Source organism: Hyperolius riggenbachi, chromosome 5 (assembly GCF_040937935.1).
Source record: "Hyperolius riggenbachi isolate aHypRig1 chromosome 5, aHypRig1.pri, whole genome shotgun sequence".
NCBI lineage: Eukaryota > Metazoa > Chordata > Amphibia > Anura > Hyperoliidae > Hyperolius > Hyperolius riggenbachi.
In genome coordinates this window covers 43,961,472-43,981,179 of record NC_090650.1, presented here as the reverse complement: position 1 = coordinate 43,981,179, position 19,708 = coordinate 43,961,472, and the positions used below count along the sequence as shown (strand labels likewise).

General features: G+C 42.4%; 1 protein-coding gene across 1 annotated transcript in view; it reads right to left on the bottom strand.

Moving 5' to 3' along the window:
• SLC39A12 (solute carrier family 39 member 12) overlaps nt 1-19,708 on the bottom strand; it is a 58,496-nt gene that overhangs the window by 21,683 nt on the left and 17,105 nt on the right. The window contains exons 7-8 of the mRNA XM_068235574.1: nt 19,132-19,296; nt 1,945-2,052 (exon numbers count right to left, since the gene is read on the bottom strand). Coding sequence (XP_068091675.1) covers nt 1,945-2,052; nt 19,132-19,296 — 273 coding nt within the window. The remainder of the gene's footprint in view (nt 1-1,944; nt 2,053-19,131; nt 19,297-19,708) is intronic.

Sequence of the window (19,708 nt, the reverse complement as noted above, 5' to 3'; positions counted from 1 at the left end):
CTGTAAACTTTATTCCCATCCTTTAAATTGATATATTTATTATTCTCAATGTTAATATAAAGGAAAATGATAGATTAAATAAATAAATAAATAGAATAGATAAAGGATAGAATGGACCAGTGTGGTTTGAATTTTTAAACATATTTTCTTTTGAAATCGTTATGGTGAGGGTGACTAGGCGGTTATGGTATGTGTGACTAGGGGGTTATGGTGAGTGACTAGGGGGGTTATGGTATGTGTGACTAGGGGGTTATGGTATGTGTGACTAGGGGTGTGTCTGGGGCATGATTAGGGGTGTGGCAGGGGCGTGGCTTAAATGTCCCTCTTTCTTATCTCAAATGATATAGTGACCATTGCTGCATACAGACTTATGTGGTCCTTAATCATAGCTGTGATACAATGTCTCTCATCACAAGTTTTTGAGATAAGCACCTCCCCCTCTTATTCACATCCCACTATGCCAGAGGCTGCACAGGTCAGGGTGGAATCCAACAGACCAGCATTATGGGAGAATCAGTACAATTCAAAAATGAAGTAGGTATGTGTTGTTAAAACATGGGGAAATGTATAAACATACGGTATTTATAATTTTATAAAAAAAAGGATAAAAAAAATATAATAAAATAGAAAGAAAGAAAGAAATTAAAGATGGGATGAAACAAAAAGGTTTCATGCTATGGCAAGCCCTATAAAAAATAAAGAGACAAAATCTGAGCCAGAACACATCTGATCACATTACATCCCATCCAAGCCAGAAAAGGCCCGTTGGTCCGGGTCTTTAAACTTAATTAAAGAGGAACTCCAGTGAAAATAACGTAATAAAAAAGTGCTTCATTTTTACAATAATTGTGTATAAATGATTTAGTCAGTGTTTGCCCATTGTAAAATCTTTCCTCTCCCTGATTTACATTCTGACATTTATCACATGGCAACATTTTTACTTCTGGCAGGTGATGTCACTGGAAGTAGCTGCTGCTTGCTTTTTGGCATTTGGAAACAGCTGTAAACAGCTATTTCCCACAATGCAACAAGGTTCACAGACAGGAAACTGTGAGGACCATGGTCTTCGCAGTTTCCTGTGGGAGGGGTTTCACCACAATATCAGCCATACAGACCCCCCTGATGATCCGTTTGTGAAAAGGAATAGATTTCTCATGGGAAAGGGGGTATCAGCTACTGATTGGGATAAAGTTCAATTCTTGGTTACAGTTTCCATTTTATATCCGCTGGGTCTTGGCCTACTACGACAATAATGCCATGTGAAAATCCATCCCCTCCTTAAAGTGAACCTCTGGACTAAAAAATTTTTTTCTTACATTTTGAATTTGACATTCGAAGCCTAGCGTGTGCAGCTCAGAGTTATCAGGACACAGGACAGTTGGCACTGTGTCTCCTGCTCCTTGTCACCTCCTTTCAACCAAAAAGATGGCTGCCCCATGACAAAGATGACAGCCCCCATGAATCACAAACATTTGTCTGTTCTTTTAAAACAGGGTGGGTAAAAAATTATATTACCTATCTATTCTAATTAACATAACTAATGTAACTTAATGACAGTATGTTTGTTTAGGCTGAAGTTCCCCTTTAATAAAAAAATAATAAAAAAAAAACCTTTCTAAACCCTGAGAGGAAAAACTAGACCGTCACATATTCCCCAAAGTACACTAAGAAAATATTTAGCCACATTGGGCATGTTGGTATTAGGTCAAACAGGTGCTATGTGGTGTTTTGCTATTCTCAAGCTCAATGGCCAATGCGGTGTCCACAATATCATAGTGTTGTTTACATTATATTGTTGCTGTCTCTACCTCAAATGCCTGGAGTTTTCAAAATAAACAGTTTCTTAACTACTGTAATTGCAAAACTGTTCTGTGTATCTTTCACCTGCACTATATGATAATTGGAGGGAAAATAGCTAAAGAATATTGTAAAGAAACTACTTACCAGCTGAATAGTAGAAGTAGACTTTGCTTTTCTTGATTGGTCATTCAAATGAGATTCCAGAGGGAGATCATGGGAATGTGTCAGGTGACCATTGACCAGTGACAAGCCCTGCACAAGATTATTATACATCAACAAGTTAGTAGAGTGTACAGAATATATGTGTATTATATATTATAAGAATATTGTACAAAAAGTCCATTTATGGCCCAGTGCACACCAAGCGGATTCACCGGCCGCACCTGCCTGAGCATCCGCTTGGCTAATGTAATTGAATGGGCTGGTGCACACCGGCGGTTTGCGGCCGGCGGATCGCATGCAAATCCGCTCGGTGTGCACTGCCCCAAATATCTGCACTCCGCACCCAAAACCGCTAGCGTTTTGTGGATCTGCTAGCGGTTTTGGTGTGCACTGGGCCTATGGCCCCTTTTCCACTATCGCGAATCCGCATGCGTCTTACGTATGCGGATTCGCATAGACAATATAAATGAATGGGCCTGTTTCCACTTATGCGTCTGCGGGAGCGTTTTATTGTGCGGAGAAAATCTGCACGGAACACCCTGCAGAATTCGCCTGCGTGTGGAATGTAAGCGAATTGCACACAATGTGTTTAATAGGGAAATCGCATGCGTTTTCCACATGCGTTTTTTTGCCGCGAATTCGCATGCGAATTCGCATAGGTACCAATGTAAATTCACACAGGCAGTGACATGGTTAAAATCGCATATACCCTCACCTATGCGAATTCGCATGCAAATTCGTGGCAAAAAAACGCATGCGGAATCGCATCCGCATGCGATTTCATCAGCGGTGGAATCCAGGCGATTCCGCACCGCAATAGTGGAAACGAGCCCTATTTCAGTAAAATGAAAGCAATAAGTGAAATAGACTCATTACATGCAACACAAGATAGTTCAAGCCTTGTTATAATTTTGATTATTGAAAAGAAACTCAAAATCTCAGACCATTAGAATATTGTGAAAATGTTCAATATTCTAGGCTCAAAGTGTTAGATTCTCATTAGCTAATTCATCCAAAACACTGGTAAAGGGTTCCTATTCCATATATTAGTTTCACCTTTTAAAGTGTACCAGAACTGAATGAAACAAAAAGTTTTATACATACCTGGGGCTTCCTCCAGCCCCACCCACTCAAATTGCTCCCACGCCGCCGTCCACTCCCCGCAGCTTCAGGAACCGGGTCACTTACGTCAGTCTAGGCAGGAGAAGTGCGCTGTTTGCGTATTCTCCAGCAGCCGCTAGAGGGCGCACTTCTCCTGCGTAGACTGATGTAAGTGACGGAACCTGGTTCCTGAAGCTGCGGGCAGCGGAGGACGTCGGCCTGGGAGAGATCCGAGCAGATGGGGCTGGAGGAAGCCCCAGGTATGTATAAAGCTTTTTGTTTCATTCAGCTCTGAGTCCCTTTAAGTTGAATTACTGAAATAAATGTACTATTGCACGATATTCAAATTTTTTGAGTTTCATTTGTGTATATGTTGCAGTTAGGCATTTAACAGCCCCCTTCCATTTCAACTTTTAAATAGTTATGTGCTGGAAAAACAGAAATCAACAGGTTTTTGTGTAGTGAAGATACAAGATCTCAAAGGCCTCCTACAGGAAAAAAATAAAACTTCTGAATTCATTTTTTATCAGTAGGTGGGATCTTTTTGAGGTCATCTACACAATATCGGTGTTCTTGTTCTCCAAAAAGTAACCAGGTTACTTTGAAATGTTTTTAATGCTTTGTTTATGTGCTGTGTTATGACATAAGTCACAGCACTATCCTCCCCCCTCCAGCACCCCCCCCCCCCCTGTCCCCCGCTCTGCTCATCCATAATGCAGAGCTCAAGGATGGGCAGGGAGAAAGTGTCAGTGCTTCCTCCTCTCTGCCCATCCTCAGTAACACCCCCTCCACTCGCCACTATTAGTTCCTATCTGCACAGCATGCTGTGTGAGGTCTTGTGGTATTTTAGCTCAGAACGATAGTGCACTTATAGCTGTATTAATACACTATCATTCTGAGCTAAATTACCTCAAGACTGCACACAGCGCAGCTCCACAGCACAGGGACAGAGAGGAGGAAATACTGACACTGCCTCCCCACCCATTCTCAACGTTCTGCTCAAGTTGAAGATTTTGGCTGAGAAGAGTGGGGGATGAGAAGGGGGGGGGGCACTAAGGGGGGAGGAAGGCACTGTAATTTATGTCGGTGCAGAAAATAAATAAACCATTAAACATGTAATACTTTACAGAGAGGTCAGAGGTACATTAAGTTCACTTTCTCAGGGCTCAAGCCAGACCTGCTGGGCTTTTGACAGCAGTGGAGACGGGTCCTCAATCTTGCTTTAAAGCCTTTAAATAGTCTCTAGCTCAATAACTGGTCCATAGTTCTACAAAATTGGAGAAAAAGCAATCTTTTGCTACTCTACTAGGTGAAGCCATTCCCTTTATGTAGAATTTTGCTGCAGTGTCCTGGTCTTATGTCTTGACAACTCAGGTTTGCTTGTGTATGTCAAAGATTCCTCATAAAAACCTGCTGTGCTAAAGTGGATCCGAGATAAACTTTTACTCATTGCATAATTGTGTTCCTTTCATATAGTTTATAGGGCATTCCTCAAGCCAAATACTTGTTTTGTTTTAATACTCCAATTCCCTATAAACTAAACAAGCCTCCCCCACAGCTTTTCACAGTGCCTTGGCACTGTAGCAAGGGCTTATGGGAGCTCAGTCTGGGCAAGAGGAGGAGGAGGTTACTAGCCATTGATTTCAGAGGCAGAGTGGAGGAGGGAGGAGGAGAGGGTACTGAATTTAGGCAAGCTGATAGCATCTACAGCCCTCAGTGTGTGACAATGTGACAAACAGAACATGGCTGCCCTCTTTGTATCACAGGAATAAATAATCATAAACTTTTGAAGCTGTTAGAAGCTCGATATGCTGTGTAAACTATCTATCTAAACTTTAGATAAGATATATAGACAAGTTACTTGTTATAGTTAGTTTTTCATCTCAGATCCACTTTAAGGAGGAGCTATGTCTCCTGGTCATTAATAAAAGGATTCTGACTAGGGTTATGTCAGACATGAATGCCATCAAACTCTATATTGCATTATTGATCAGGCTAGCAGTTATGGACATTTCCTTTTAAAGCACACCTGAACTGAGAGGGATATGAAGGGTGACATTTATTTTCTTTTAAACAATACACATTGCCTGGCTGTCCTACTGAACCTCTGCCTCTATCACTCTAAGCCATAGACCCCGATCAAGCATTTTGACTGAAGTCTAACTGGATTAGCTGCATGCTTGTTTCAGGTGTGTGATTCAGATACTACTGATGCCAAAAAGGATCAACAGGACAACCAGACAGCTGGTATTGTTTAAAAGCAAATAAATATGTCAGCGACCAAATCCCTCTCAGATCAGGTGTACTAAAAAGTTGGGATGATCAATAAAATGCAAATATATCAGGGTTCTTGCAGGATTTTGTAAAATCTGGATGCAAAAATATGGGATAAAAATGGACCAATCAATTTAAAACGTGGAAACCGACGGATCCATCTTCAAGCTGCATAACTTGGAGTACTTTAATAATGCCAAGCTTGCGGTAAGGCCAGATTATAAACAGAGACAGTGGTTACAGTTAAAACGGTCACCTAAAACCAACGTATTGGTTTTAGATGAGTTATTGTCCCTTCATCAGTACCGCGTGTGGTATGTAACCAGCCTTAATCCTGCGAAATTCTAAAGTGGAAATCTGTGTAGTAATCTATGTTACCACTAGGAGGCTCACTCTCCTTGGTAGATCATTCATTTATTCCTGTCTATTTTCTAACAGGAAAATACTTTGACCACCTGCATGCATGAAATAGGGGCACAAGGTGAAATGGGCGTCCATTTTTGTTATTAAAATTATTGTTAATATCTACATATATTCTTTGTTTTAAAGTGTAAATAGTGTAAATTATAGTAAAATATCAGTATAAACAATATTTTACTACAACTTAACCTGACCCTACTCTCACACAGAACCCTCCCTTCCTGACGTTTAACCCTAAACCCCACCCTTCCTGATGCCTAACGCTAAACCCCCCCCCTTCCTGACACTTAAGCCCCCCTTTCTGACGCCTAACCGTAAACCCCAAACTCTAATGCCTTACCCTAAAACCCCCCTTCCTGACGCCTAACCCTAAAGCCACCCTTCCTGACGCCTAACCCTAAAACCCCCTTCATGACACCTAACCCTAAACCCCCCCCCTTCCTGACACTTAACCCTAAACCTCCCCCTTTCCTGACGCTTAACCCTAAAACCCCCCCTTCCTGATGCCTAACCCTAAAACCACCCACTCTGATGCCTAAACCTAAAACCCCCCTTCCTAACCTTATAATATTAAAAATAATACATTTCAAAATTATAACGTTCAAAAATGAATAATTTATATTTACTAAACATTAAAAATATCAAAGAACTATAATGTTCTAATTGTTAAAACAATTTAAAAAAGTAAAAAAAACTATAAAATAATGTTCGAAATGATAATTATTGCATGCCCAAGTTTCTGCTTTGGGTGCATTATAGCTGATATTTGCATCAGAGCTTATGGGGTGCCCAAACCTTCGCAGGCGCCTAAATTTCATGCTTTGGGCCACCTGACTCAGGAGCACTAGGAATCGTGTCTTGGCCTGTAGACACCCCTTGCATTATCAGTTGGTGTTGACTGACCCTTTAAACAGAAGCTGCTCATCAAGAGCACAAATTCTTCCTCCTGATACAATTTCAGGTATTTGTGAGGCTGGGCGGGCCAAGTGTGTTGTTTATACTGTGCACAGTTCCTCATATTGAGTTAGAGCAGACATACTGCCATAAAGAGTTGCATGGATGGAGAGAGCATTAGTCCAAAACATCTTTCTATGCTGGTATTACACCATGTCGTGTGGATAACATCAAATCTCTGTGCCATTTTATTGCAACGCCGACATTACCATGTAAAACATTTGCGTGTCTATATAGAGCACACAGTGATCAATATTTTGCCAGAGAAATCTATGTTGAGGATTATTATTGTACAGTACTTTCTTGAAACTCAGCGCCAGCAGCCCATGGTAGGCAAAACTTAAAGAAACCCTGCGAGGAACAACATGTTAATTGATAGATACTTACCAAAGTAGTGGTAAGGCTCTGTGTGGTCTTCTGGCATAAGTAGTGTCTGAGTCAAAACCCTGGAACAAGCATATGTCTAATCCAGTAAATCCTGCTGAGTCAGAGTACCTGTTCTGCTGCATGCCTGTTCAGGGTCTATGGCTAAAAGTATTAGAGGCAGAGGATCAGCAGGATAGACAGGCAACTGGTATTGGTTAAAGTGGATCCGAGACAAACTTTTGCTGCCTTAATTTTTCTGCCCCTTACATATAGTTTATTGGGCATTCTTCCCCCCAAATGCTGTTTTTTAATTTTATTTATTACCCATGTAAATGAATGTATCCATCCCCCAGCTCCTCCAGTGCCTAGGCATTCTGAGAGGGGAGGGAAGGGGAGTTTAGTTTTCACAGGCTTAGGGGTGGAGATGCAGAGCAGCTTGCCTGTGTGTAATGACAAGCAAGATATAGCTGCTCTCATTGTATCACAGGAAGAAACATTCATATACTGTTGAAGCTGTTTGCAGCTAGATTTACTATGTAAACCATCTAAATTTTAGATAAGATATATAGACAAGTTACTTGCTATAGTTAGTTTTTCATCTTGGATCCGCTTTTAAAGGAAAAAAATATGGCAGCCTCCATATCCCTCTCACCTCAGGTTCCCTTTAATGAGCCAAGATGGCTTATCCAGTTGCAGTCACCCAAGATAACAAATATCTCAGCCTTACTGTCAGGAAATAAAGGTAGTAATAAGGTAATACAAGGCCTACATATCTCTTAAAGGACCACTGACGCGAAAATCTTAAAATTTTAAATAAATGTATACGCTTACAGATAAAGACGTATGTTTCTTTCAGAGTAAAATGAGCCATAAATTGTTTTTCTCTTACATTGCTGTCACTTACAGTAAGTAGTTGAAATCTGACAGAACCGACAAGTTTTGCAGTAGCCCATCTTCTCACGGGGGGGGGGGGGGGGGGGGGGGTTCTCAAGGTTTTCTTTATTTTCAAAACTGTTTTTTTCTGTCCAACTGCCAAAAAAGTGTACGGTGAGCAGGGAGGCTGACCAGCATTTTTGTATAAATATTTTTCAAGGAGTGTCTCTATAAAGAAAAAAGGCCATGCTTAGAATTTCCTATGGAGAGATGGACTAGCCTAAAACCTGTCGGTAATGTCAGATTTCTACTACTTACTCTAAGTGACAGCAACATAGGAGAAAAGTAACTTGTGGCTCATTTTACTCTGAATGAAATGTACTTCTTATTTGTATGTGTTTACATGTATTTTAAATTTTTATGGTTTTCGCGACAGTGGTCCTTTAATTTTCATTTAATTTTCCAAGAGTCCCTGGCTTTATTCCATATAATACTTACCTTTAACTATTGAGTGACATAAATAAACGTTTAAGCATTACAATCGCCGACTGTTCAAAGACATAAATACATTATGGATGTATAATCATTTTGATTAGATTAATTCTACGTATGACATCCAAGGGTAGTTGTTGCCATATATGGAATTTGTGTTTCCCTGGCAGTAATAAATAACCTGTATTTCCTTTGATAGAGTGACGTCTCTACATAAACCAGTCATATGCCTTCCAAGACAATTTAAAGAGTTAACTATCTGTAATTTGCCCAGAAACATAAGTTCACTCAGGTCTTTGGAATGCAGGGCGCAGACCACAGATTTTACCGGTTTATGGACAAGCCTGAATATCTAGTGTTTTTTAATAGTTGTAAAAATTTGTCTACAAGTTTCCCCCGTATCCTGGAAATAGAGTATCATGTCATCAGTGTTTTGATGCCAGGGTGTCACTGGAACCATGCCTCCGTGTAGATGAGCGCTGCAATTGTTCTTCTTGGCAACTTTTTTTAGGATGACTCTGACAACCAAGAAATTCTTCATTTGTCCGTAGAATGGAGAAGTTTATATTTTTCCCCAGTGATTTGATACTGGTTTCTATGCGTACTTGGGAAATGCTTCAAACAATCACTCAGGTTGAATGTTTTGCCAAATCACGAACGTGAATAAATGCATCTGGTTGGAGTGCTCTGCTCATTCTGGGAGAATGTGTTTACAGACCAGGCGGCAAACTCCAGTGGAGATACTAAGTATGAGACACTGACAGACTCATGCACACGCTAGACAGTTCTCGGCCAAGGTGACTGGATGGGGCCTCCTCAGGTGGCTGAGAACTTTCTCTGTGTACGGCGGCTCCCAACGCTTCGATGCATCGGTGGTCAATACAACTGGCAGCAGGCACTTGCAGAGGAGTGGGGGCTCTGGGTGCCCTAGCACCCCCCTTAAAATACCATTAAAAGGCCCATCTGGATGCAAAAATAAGCCCTGCCCTGGTCGCAATAAGCTCCACCCACTGCATGAAGGAAGCCCCGCTTTACATGCAGGAAGCTCCTCCCCATCTGGGACATAACAGCTGTTTCCAACTGCCAAAAAAAGCAGCAATTCCTCCACAGAGATCACCCACCAGCCGAAAAATGTTGCCACATGATATATTTCAGACTATAAATCAGTGAGAGGAAACATTTCACAATGGTCAATCATTGATTAAATCATTTATAAATATTTATCGTAAAAATAAAGTAATTTTTTAATTACATTATTTTCACTAAAGTTCCTCATTATGCTCATCTCTGTTTGAGAGGAGAAGGAGGAGGAGCCCTGCACAAACTACTATCTAGGGTAGAATGAACATCAGAGAAAAGTATGGGGTGGGTACTTAGCCACTAGGGGCTGCAAGTGATGGGTGGATGCAGTTTTTTTATTGGAGAGGAGATCGTGGTGGAGGAGGGAACAACCAATGTTAAACAAAAGGAGGGTGGAAATTGTGGATGGGTTATTTTAAATTGATGGGCTGAAGTACTGACTGAATATATGAGAGAGGCAGAGTACTTCCTGTTTGTATCTCTGATAGAGGGTGAGGACGCGTTTATATTTGTGTACACAGTATGAGTGTGCGTCTGTTACATTCACTAGACTTTTATGAAAGCGTATAGATTTTTTATTTTCAGATCTTTCTACAGTTTAGCTCTTTGTCAGACTGGAAGAACCCCTGAAAGAGCTGTTTATTTTAATGCCTGATTGCAGTCTTCATGATTCTTCTCATGCTGGGTCAAAGTTAATCCTCTAGTTTTCTTCGTATGCTAACAAATGTGTTTCTTACGTAACAGTTTTATGGGTTTTTATTGTTACTAATGACGTGAGGTGTACGATAAGATCTCTCGTAGCCCCAATGCTAGATTCAAATGGGCAGTTGACTGGACCACCCCTGACTGTCAATTTCTCTCTCCTGTTGTGCATGGGTGGTATCTCAAGAACCAAATACTTCAGGTTGGCTTTAAGGTCCTCTCTGTTGAGTTCAGCTGAAATGTATTTCTTCCTTTCTGTGGATGGAAATCGTTCTCGCTCGCAGTAGGAGAATATTTATTAGAATCCAAAAGGCAACTCTGCATTAGGCTAATTCACATTTGTTTATTGCGTTCTGTGTTCCAGGAAGTGGAGAACAAAGCATTGTGGAATTCTGCTCTCAATCATGTCTAGTTTGGAAGCATTAGAAGACCACATAGCGAGTTTGTTAATACAGAATACAGCTAAGAACAGACTTACATCGGCTTGTTAAGAGATTGCTGCCCTGGGAAGAGAACAAAGGGAACCGGAAAACTTATGCCGAGGTAATCCTTAAATGAGCTCAAGTGTATTACTGTAACATACGTAGCTGAAAATACATGTAAACCCAGCACAGGTAAACAACGGAGTGAAAACAAAGTCACGCTCTCTACATTAAAGGGCAACTCTACTTCCTAAAAAAAAAAAAAAAAATGAATCTAATATTTACAACTGATACACGGGCAATTTTTCTAGTTAACCTTCCTGGCGGTAACCCCACGCAGGAGGATTTCTCAGGCCCTGCTGGGCCAATTTGCATAATTTTTTTTTTTGCTACACGCAGCTAGCACTTTGCTAGCTGCGTGTGCACACCAATCGCCGCCGCTACCCACCGATTCGCTGCTACCTGAAGCCCCCCCCCCCAGACCCCATGCGCTGCCTGGCCAATCAGTGCCAGGCAGCGCTGAGGGGTGGATCGGGACTCCCTTTGACGTCACGACGTCGATGACGTCATCCCGTCCATCGCCATGGCGACGGGGGAAGCCCTAATAGAAATCCCGTTCAGAAAGGGATTTCCGAATGGGCTTGAACGGCGGAGGCGATCGAAGAGAGTGGGGGGATGCCGCTGCACAGCGGCTATCATGTAGCGAGCCCTAGGCTCGCTACATGATTTAAAAAAAAAAAAACTGCTGTGCTGCCCCCTGGCGGTTTTTAATAGGCCGCCAGGTGGGTTAAAGTGAACCTTGAGTGGGGGGGACAACAAGTTAAAGTGGACCTGAACTCTTGCACAGCACATAAGGAAAACATGGAGAAACGCACCATGTATGTATTTAGAAGGTTTAGGCTACATACACACTTGAGATAAAAGTCTTTGGAAAAGGCAAGATCACAGACCAATTTTACCCCATTCCATGTAGTATGAGAGCCATACCTACACAGTCTATTCTATGGAGCTGAACTTCCCATCAGACAGAAATCTTTGCAAGATGCTGCACACACAGATGCTGTACACATTCAAAAGATCAGTATCTGCAAAAGATCCGTTCCTGCAAAAGATCCGTTCCTGCAAACTGCAATCATAGTCTATGATATCTGCAGATCCTCATACACACCTTGTTTAACTGACATTCATCTGCAGATCAGATCCACCAGGAGGGATCTTCAGATCTGCAGATAATTGTCAGATATGCAGATGAATGTCTGTTAAACAAGGTGTGTATGAGGATCTGCAGATCTCATAGACTATGATTGCATTTTGCAGGAATGGACCTTTTGCAGGAACTGATCTTTTGAATGTGTACAGCATGTCTTTGTGTACAGCATCTTGCAAAGATGTTTATGTGATGGGGAGTGCAGTTCCATAAAATAGACTGTGTAGAGTATGGCTCTCATACTACATGGAATGGGATAAAATTGGTCTGTGATCTTGCCTTTTCCAAAGACTTTTATCGCAAGTGTGTATGTAGCATCAGCCTGTCTAATCCCCCCTCATATGTGACTAATCACAACTGTAATTTGATCTCTCAGCTGTGTCAACTGGCTTCCTCGGCAGAGCAGCTAATTTGTAAACACAGGATATTAACCCTGTGTCTGCGTCCATGAAATCAGGATGTAGGACCACTGCTGATTTATTGCAGAATTTGTATCAGCTGTAACAAATAAATGTTTTTATTTAAATGTGGTCTACAGGGACAATATTCCTCTCTTCTACGGACTTCAATGGATTGTACGGGGAAGCTTAGAATTTCAGCAGAGTGGAATCTAAAGTTTTTGCTTAGTCCTAGTTAAAGTAAACTTTTTTACAGGACAGAAGGAAAACATAAAAAAAATACACCCTGCAGGTATTTAAAGAGTTGAGCCTATCTAAGGCCCAGTGCACACCAAAACCGCTAGCAGATCCGCAATACGCTAGTGGTTTTGGGAGCTGATTTCAGAGCGATTCTAGAGAGGTTTTCTAAACATACCTAGCGGTTTTGGGTGCGTTTTTGTGTAGCAGATTACACATATTGTTACAGTAAAAGCTGTTACTGAACAGCTACTGTAACAAAAATGCCTGGCAAACCGCTCTGAAGTAGCGTTTTTCAGAGCGGTTTGCGTTTTTCCTATACTTTACATTGAGGACGAAATGCTTCCGAAATCCGCAAACGGGCAGCAGGAGGCGCATTTGCGACTTGGCAAAAACCGCAAACCGCCGGTGTGCACCATCCCATTGCAAGACATTAGACAAGCGTTTTTGTAGGCGGATGCGGCCGGCGGATCGCTCCAAAAACCGCTCGGTGTGCACTGGGCCTAATTCCCCGTCATCTGTGACTAATCACAAGTGCAATTTGATCCCTTCAGCTGTGCCAGCTCAGGAATCTCCTCTGCCATGCTAATTTGTAAACACAGACTGTTAACCCTATGCCTGCTTCCATAAAAGGAGGAAGTAGTCCAACTGCAGATTCATTGCAGAAATTGTATCAGCTGTAACATAGAAATGTTTTTCTTTAAATGCCATTATGATGTTGCTTATCTTTTAGAGTAGCGAGGAAGTTCTGCGTTCAGGCCCGCTTTAATTTTACTTGCCTGGGGTTTCTTCCAGACCCTAGAAGTCTTTTAAGTGCCTCTGTTTCCTCCCAGGCCTTTCCAGTGTATTGCTGTGACCCTCCAAAGGCTCTGGACCAGTCAAGGGCTACTGCGCATGCGGGGGCCTGGCTGAGAACTTCCTCAATCATGCTCCTGTGGTTGGGAGCGCTCTGCGAATGTTTAGCTGCAAGTTTCGTGAAGTGCACATGCACGATCAAGGAAGATACGCGTGGTTAGGGCAGTGCATGGAGTCAAATTAAATTAAATAACGATTTAATTGCGGTATTAAATTATTGGTAAATTTACAGATAATGCTGAACCTAACTATAACCTAACTTCTCCCTACTCTCACATAGAACCCTCACCTGGTGGTGCCTAACCCTAAGACCCCCCTGGTGGTGCCTAACCCTAAGACCCCCTTGGTAGTGCCTAACCCTAAAACCACCCTGGTGGTGCCTAACCCTAAAAGTCCCCCCTGGTGGTGGCTGCCTAACCCTAAGACTCCCCTGGTAGTGCCTAACCCTAAGACCCCCCTAGTGGTGCCTAACCTTAACACCCCCTGTTGCCTGCTGACAAAAATACGATAAATTTCAATTCAATTGCAGCCACCTGCTAAATAGCATAATGGCTTTCTATATTACAATAAATAACAATTGTGCTCACGTATATCGATAAATAACAATTGTGCCCGCATATATCGATAAATAACAACTGCGCCCATTTTTTACCGCAACTTTTTAAACTGCTTCTCAGCCTCCCTGCCCAGTGCCCACTGCACACTTCTTTGACTGCTGGATGGAGCTCTGACAGGTTTTGGACTAGTCCATGTCTTCATGGGGAATTCTTAGCATGGACTTTATTCTTTATAAAATACACTCTCTGAAAAGTATTTCTACAAAGATGCTGGCCGGCCTCCCTACTCGCTGCACACTATTTTGGCAGTTGGATGGAGCAACTGCCGTTCACTATGTGCTTTTGAAAATAAAGAAAACCTTGAGAAACACCCGTGAGGATATGGGCTAGTCCGAAACCTTTCAGTTCTGTCAGATTTTTATTACCTACTGTAAATGACAGCAACATAGCAGAAAAGTAATTTGCAGCTCATTTTATTCTGGAATAAACACACTTCTTATTTTTGTCTTTACATGTATTTAAACATTTTGCGATTTTCACAGTAGTGGTCCTTTATGTTAGGTTGGTCCAAGGACTGATTTAATTGGTGTGGTGGTAAAACTGATCAATGCTTATAGGTGGTCACTAGGGATAGCAATGCCTAGGAGAACTCATGGAGAAGCATGTGATCAGTCTGATTAGCTGATAGATTTGTAATGTTCTGCTTTGCTGTGATAACTTCCTGGTTTAACACATGATCATGATCAGCAAATCAGAGCTTTACAAATCTATCAGCTGATCAAACTGATCACATGCTTCTCCATGAGCTTCTCCTAAGCATTGCTATTCCTAGTGGTCTCTAATGCTTCAATTTCCTAAAGGATTGACTGGTCAATCTGACAAATGTGATCATTCGGAAACAATCGATTAGGTCCACTAATGGGAGTAACGAACATGTACCTACTCCAATCCCATCAATGGAATTGATCAGTTTTGAATCGATTTCATTGATCGGATTAACTATGTGTTCCCTTCCCAATAATGTGTACCTGAGATGGGGAAATAAATTCTATTTTACTTCCCTGGAGCTTCGTCCAGTGCCCATAGCCATATGTATTTCTTTTAAACAATACCAATTCTCTGGCATCATGATGATCAGCAGAACAGCCAGGCAATGTGCATTGTTTATAAGGAAATATGCATGTATGGCATCCTCTATATCCCTCTCAGGTCAGTTGTCCTTTGATGTCCTGAAACGAGTTGTATTGTCTACAAAAACTGTCACTTTAAATACCCAGAATACCCAAGCAGCTCGGGGAGACCCAGAACTACTAGAGAAGTATAGGGGACTAAAAGAGGCTGAAAAGCCCTCGTACTAAAAAGCAAGTTTTTTTTAGTCCCCAATACTTTCCTAGTGGTTCCAGGTCGCCCCAAGTGGCTTGGGTACTTTGTTGGACAGGTCCAAACCCTATGCTATAGAGTCATGTCAATCATTGCCATGCACTGATGAGGACCAAAAGTCTGAAACAGGCTGTCTGCATGGTGGGTCTGTAAAATGTATAAGCTATAGGCTTGCCATACACCAGCGGTTCTGGGTGTTAACCTACGGTGACCATACGTCCCGCTTTACCCGGGACACGTCCCGCCTTCAGGGGGCGCTGTCCCAGGCTGCATGAGGTCCCGGGAAACGTCCCGCTTTTAGCAGTGACTCTGGCCACCGTACAATGAACTAGCCGCAGCGTCTAATAGACGCTGCGCTAGTTCATTCCCCGCAGCCCCGCTCCAGCAGCCTGCATATTCCTCCGGCAGGCAGAGCAGGGCTACGGGAAGATGGCGTCCGGAGGCGGAGCCCTGTACTGGAGACCATTTGTGTCTCCAGTACAGGGCTCCGCCTCCGGACGCCATCTTGCCGTAGCCCTGCTCTGCCTGTGAGAGGCTGAGCGGGAGATTGAAGATCGTCCAGGCCAGGGGGAGCTGCACACACCAGAGGCACCAGAGGCCGGCTGCGTGAGGGGACGTCTTCTGCCAGGTGAGTAAATGCTTTTTCTTGCAGGTGAAGTGTTTGCCCAAATTGTGTTCATTTTGTACTGACATGTTTGCCCGCAGTGCGTTTATCTTGTACTGACATGTTTGGCCGCATTGCGTGTATTTTGTACTGACATGTTTGCCCGCAGTGCGTTTATCTTGTACTGACATGTATGCCCGCAGTGCGTTTATTTTGTACTGACATGTTTGCCCCATTGCGTTTATTTTGTACGGACATGTTTGCCCCCATTGCGTTTATCTTGTACTGACATGTTTGCCCGCAGTGCGTTTATCTTGTACTGACATGTTTGCCCGCAGTGTGTTTATCTTGTACTGACATGTTTGCCCGCAGTGCGTTTATTTTGTACTGACATGTTTGCCCGCAGTGCGTTTATCTTGTACTGACATGTATGCCCGCAGTGCATTTATCTTGTACTGACATGTTTGCCCGCAGTGCGTTTATTTTGTACTGACATGTTTGCCCGCAGTGCGTTTATTTTGTACTGACATGTTTGCCCGCAGTGCGTTTATTTTGTACTGACATGTTTGCCCCCATTGCGTTTATTTTATGCTGACATGTTGCCCGCAATGCGTTTATTTTGTGTTGAAATGTTGCCCGCAATGCGTTTATTTTGTGCTGACATGTTGCCCATTGCGTTTATTTTGTGGTGTCTGGGGTAACTGTTGCTACATTTATTATTTAATGGTCATAGTTGGCTGTGTTTGCTGCTTTGGGGTTATGGCATACTATTAAATAGCATCACACAGTTTCTGCACACCCATGATGTGAATCCACGTTTGACCACATCACGGCGCAAACACTGCTTTCTTATGCCTCGCTGTTGCATCATTACGTTAGCTCCGCCCATAGAATGTCATGGCCACGCCCATTTTTCGCGCGTGCTGCAGACACTACATTTACTGTGATGCTATTAAATAGCATCACACAGTTTCTGCACACCCATGATGTGAATCCACGTTTGACCACATCACGGCGCAAACACTGCTTTCTTATGCCTCGCTGTTGCATCATTACGTTAGCTCCGCCCATAGAATGTCATGGCCACGCCCATTTTTTGCTCGTGCTGCAGACACTACATTTACTGTGATGCTATTAAATAGCATCACACAGTTTCTGCACACCCATGATGTGAATCCACGTTTGACCACATCACGGCGTAAACACTGCTTTCTTATGCCTCGCTGTTGCATCATTACGTTAGCTCCGCCCATAGAATGTCATGGCCACGCCCATTTTTTCGTGTGTGCTGCAGACACTACATTTTTTGGCACGCGCCCCCCCCCCCCCCCATATTTTTCCCAGGTTGAGCCTACAAAAATCTGGTCACTGTAGTTAACCTGTCTTCAGGGGCATAAAGAGATGATTTGCATATTCAGCAGTGGTGCATTGTGGATAATCACAGTTGCTCACTAGTTAAAGCTGAATTATCACAAATACCTTGTTTTAAGAAGGCAAACCACACTTTAAATACCCAATGAGGAAACATTAGCTCTGCTCCATGCTTGTGCTGGCTATACAGAAGGTTTGGGTGCCATCTAGTGGCCGTTATGTATTAGGTCGTTGAGATGCCTAAACTGAAAGTCCTTACTGTCTGTAATGACAGTTCTGCACTGTTTCTTGGCTTACGGAAAGTCCATATCTAAGACATTAATTGGTTTTTAAAAATATTCTTACAGTTGGAAAACACACACACAAACACACACAAACACATACATACACACACACACACACAAACAAACACACACACACACAAACAAACAAACAAACAAACACACACAAACACAAACACAAACAAACACACACAAACACACACAAACACACAAACACACACACACACAAACACAAACACACACACACACACACACACACACACACCACACACACACACACACACACCACACATACAAACACACACACACACACACACAAACACACACACACACAAACACACACTACACACACACACACAAACACACACAAACACACACAAACACACACACACACACACACACACACACACACACACACACACACACCACACACCACACACCACACACCACACACCACACACCACACACCACACACCACACACACACACAAACACACAAACACACACACACACACACACAAACACACACACACCTGACTTTACTTCTCCCAATACTGCCAATACCCCAAGAATTGTACACTAACCCTTTAGCAATCCTCCTTATGGTCTAATATTGTAATATGACCCAATTGAGGTTGTACACTTTTGTAAGCCTCCTTCAGAGGCTTCCTGGGTCCTCCTGGAGACCACTGACATTGTCTGGGACCCTCTTTTAAATTGTGACTGCGTTCTTCTTCATGTCCAGTCATACTGTGCAGGTGCAGTATGACCACCCTCATACACAGCGGAGAGCGCGTTCACAATTATAACATATCCCACAAGCTCTTGACAGATATGTTGCGGGTGCGCAGTGGTGGTCTCCCACCACTTTCTTTTCTTTTTACTCTGCTTGGGGCCTGGGGGTACAGTGAAAAATGTAATTTTAACTTAGCACAGTATATATCATTAACATCCTTGTAACAATCACAGAGGACTCTTTGTTTTGAAAGTTGACAGGAAATGTGTCTGATTGGCCCATTTCCAAGCCGTGTCCAATAAGCATTACATCTGCACACAAGCCAGAATTATTAGTCTCTTCTATTGACCGTCTCTACTCTACATCATTTTATAGCCGTTTTATGAATAGATACTGAATGGATACCGTACATTAGTCTGCAATATAATGCATTGGTCTATGGACTATGTTATCCGTTAAAGTGGACCTGAACTCTTGCACAGGACAGAAGGAAGACAGCGAGAAATGAACCTTGTATGTATTCAGACAGTTTAGCTTGTCTAATTCCCCCTCGTCATCGGTGACAAATAATCATAACTGTAATTTAATCCCTCAGCTGTGTCAGGTCAGGAATCTCCTCTGCCATGGCAGAGCAGATAATTTGTATTCACATGAAGTTAACCCTATATCTGCATCCATGACAGCAGAAAGAAGGCACACTGTAGATGTATTGCAGGATTTCTATCAGCTGTAACAAAGAAATGTTTTTCTTTAAATGTTATTATGATGTTGCTTATCTTTTAGAGCAGAGAGGAAGTTCTGAGTTCAGGTCCACTTTAAAAAACTAATAACTGACATTTAAAATAAAAAAACCAGCTTACCTGCCTGGTAGATGAAACAAAGAGGAAGCAGAGTTTATTAATGAGGAAGAATCCGTGAATTCCTGCAATCATCCCCATTATCTTCCACAAGTACTGCCTCTCCTCCAGATAGAGTTCTCCATCGTTTCCGTGGTGATCGTGGGAAATGTCATGGATACCTAGAACCTATAAAATAACTGGTCAGTTTTATTGAAGGAAACAATTACAACAAGCTTTCATCGTACTGCCCATTGAGTAGGTAAACCAGCTGTAATGTCAATCTTTATAAAGGGCTCCATTCACTGAAGCGTGATAACGCTTATCACGGCTGTGATAATTGCTTTTACATGCGATTTCAGGTGCGTAAAGGTTTGTGCGCGATAACTAATGACTTTGCGCACAAAGGCAGGATATCATGTGATGAAAAAACTTTGCGCACGATCAGCGTAGAACTTTGCGCGCGCTAAATGCAATGATGCATGTGTTAATAATAATGATTGCTCCTTAACATTTATCAGCTGTTTTTTGCCTTTAAAAGCTGGTGGTGCTTTGGTGTGCTTTAACCATTTATCACGCCCCCGTGCAGTCCCCGGTAGCC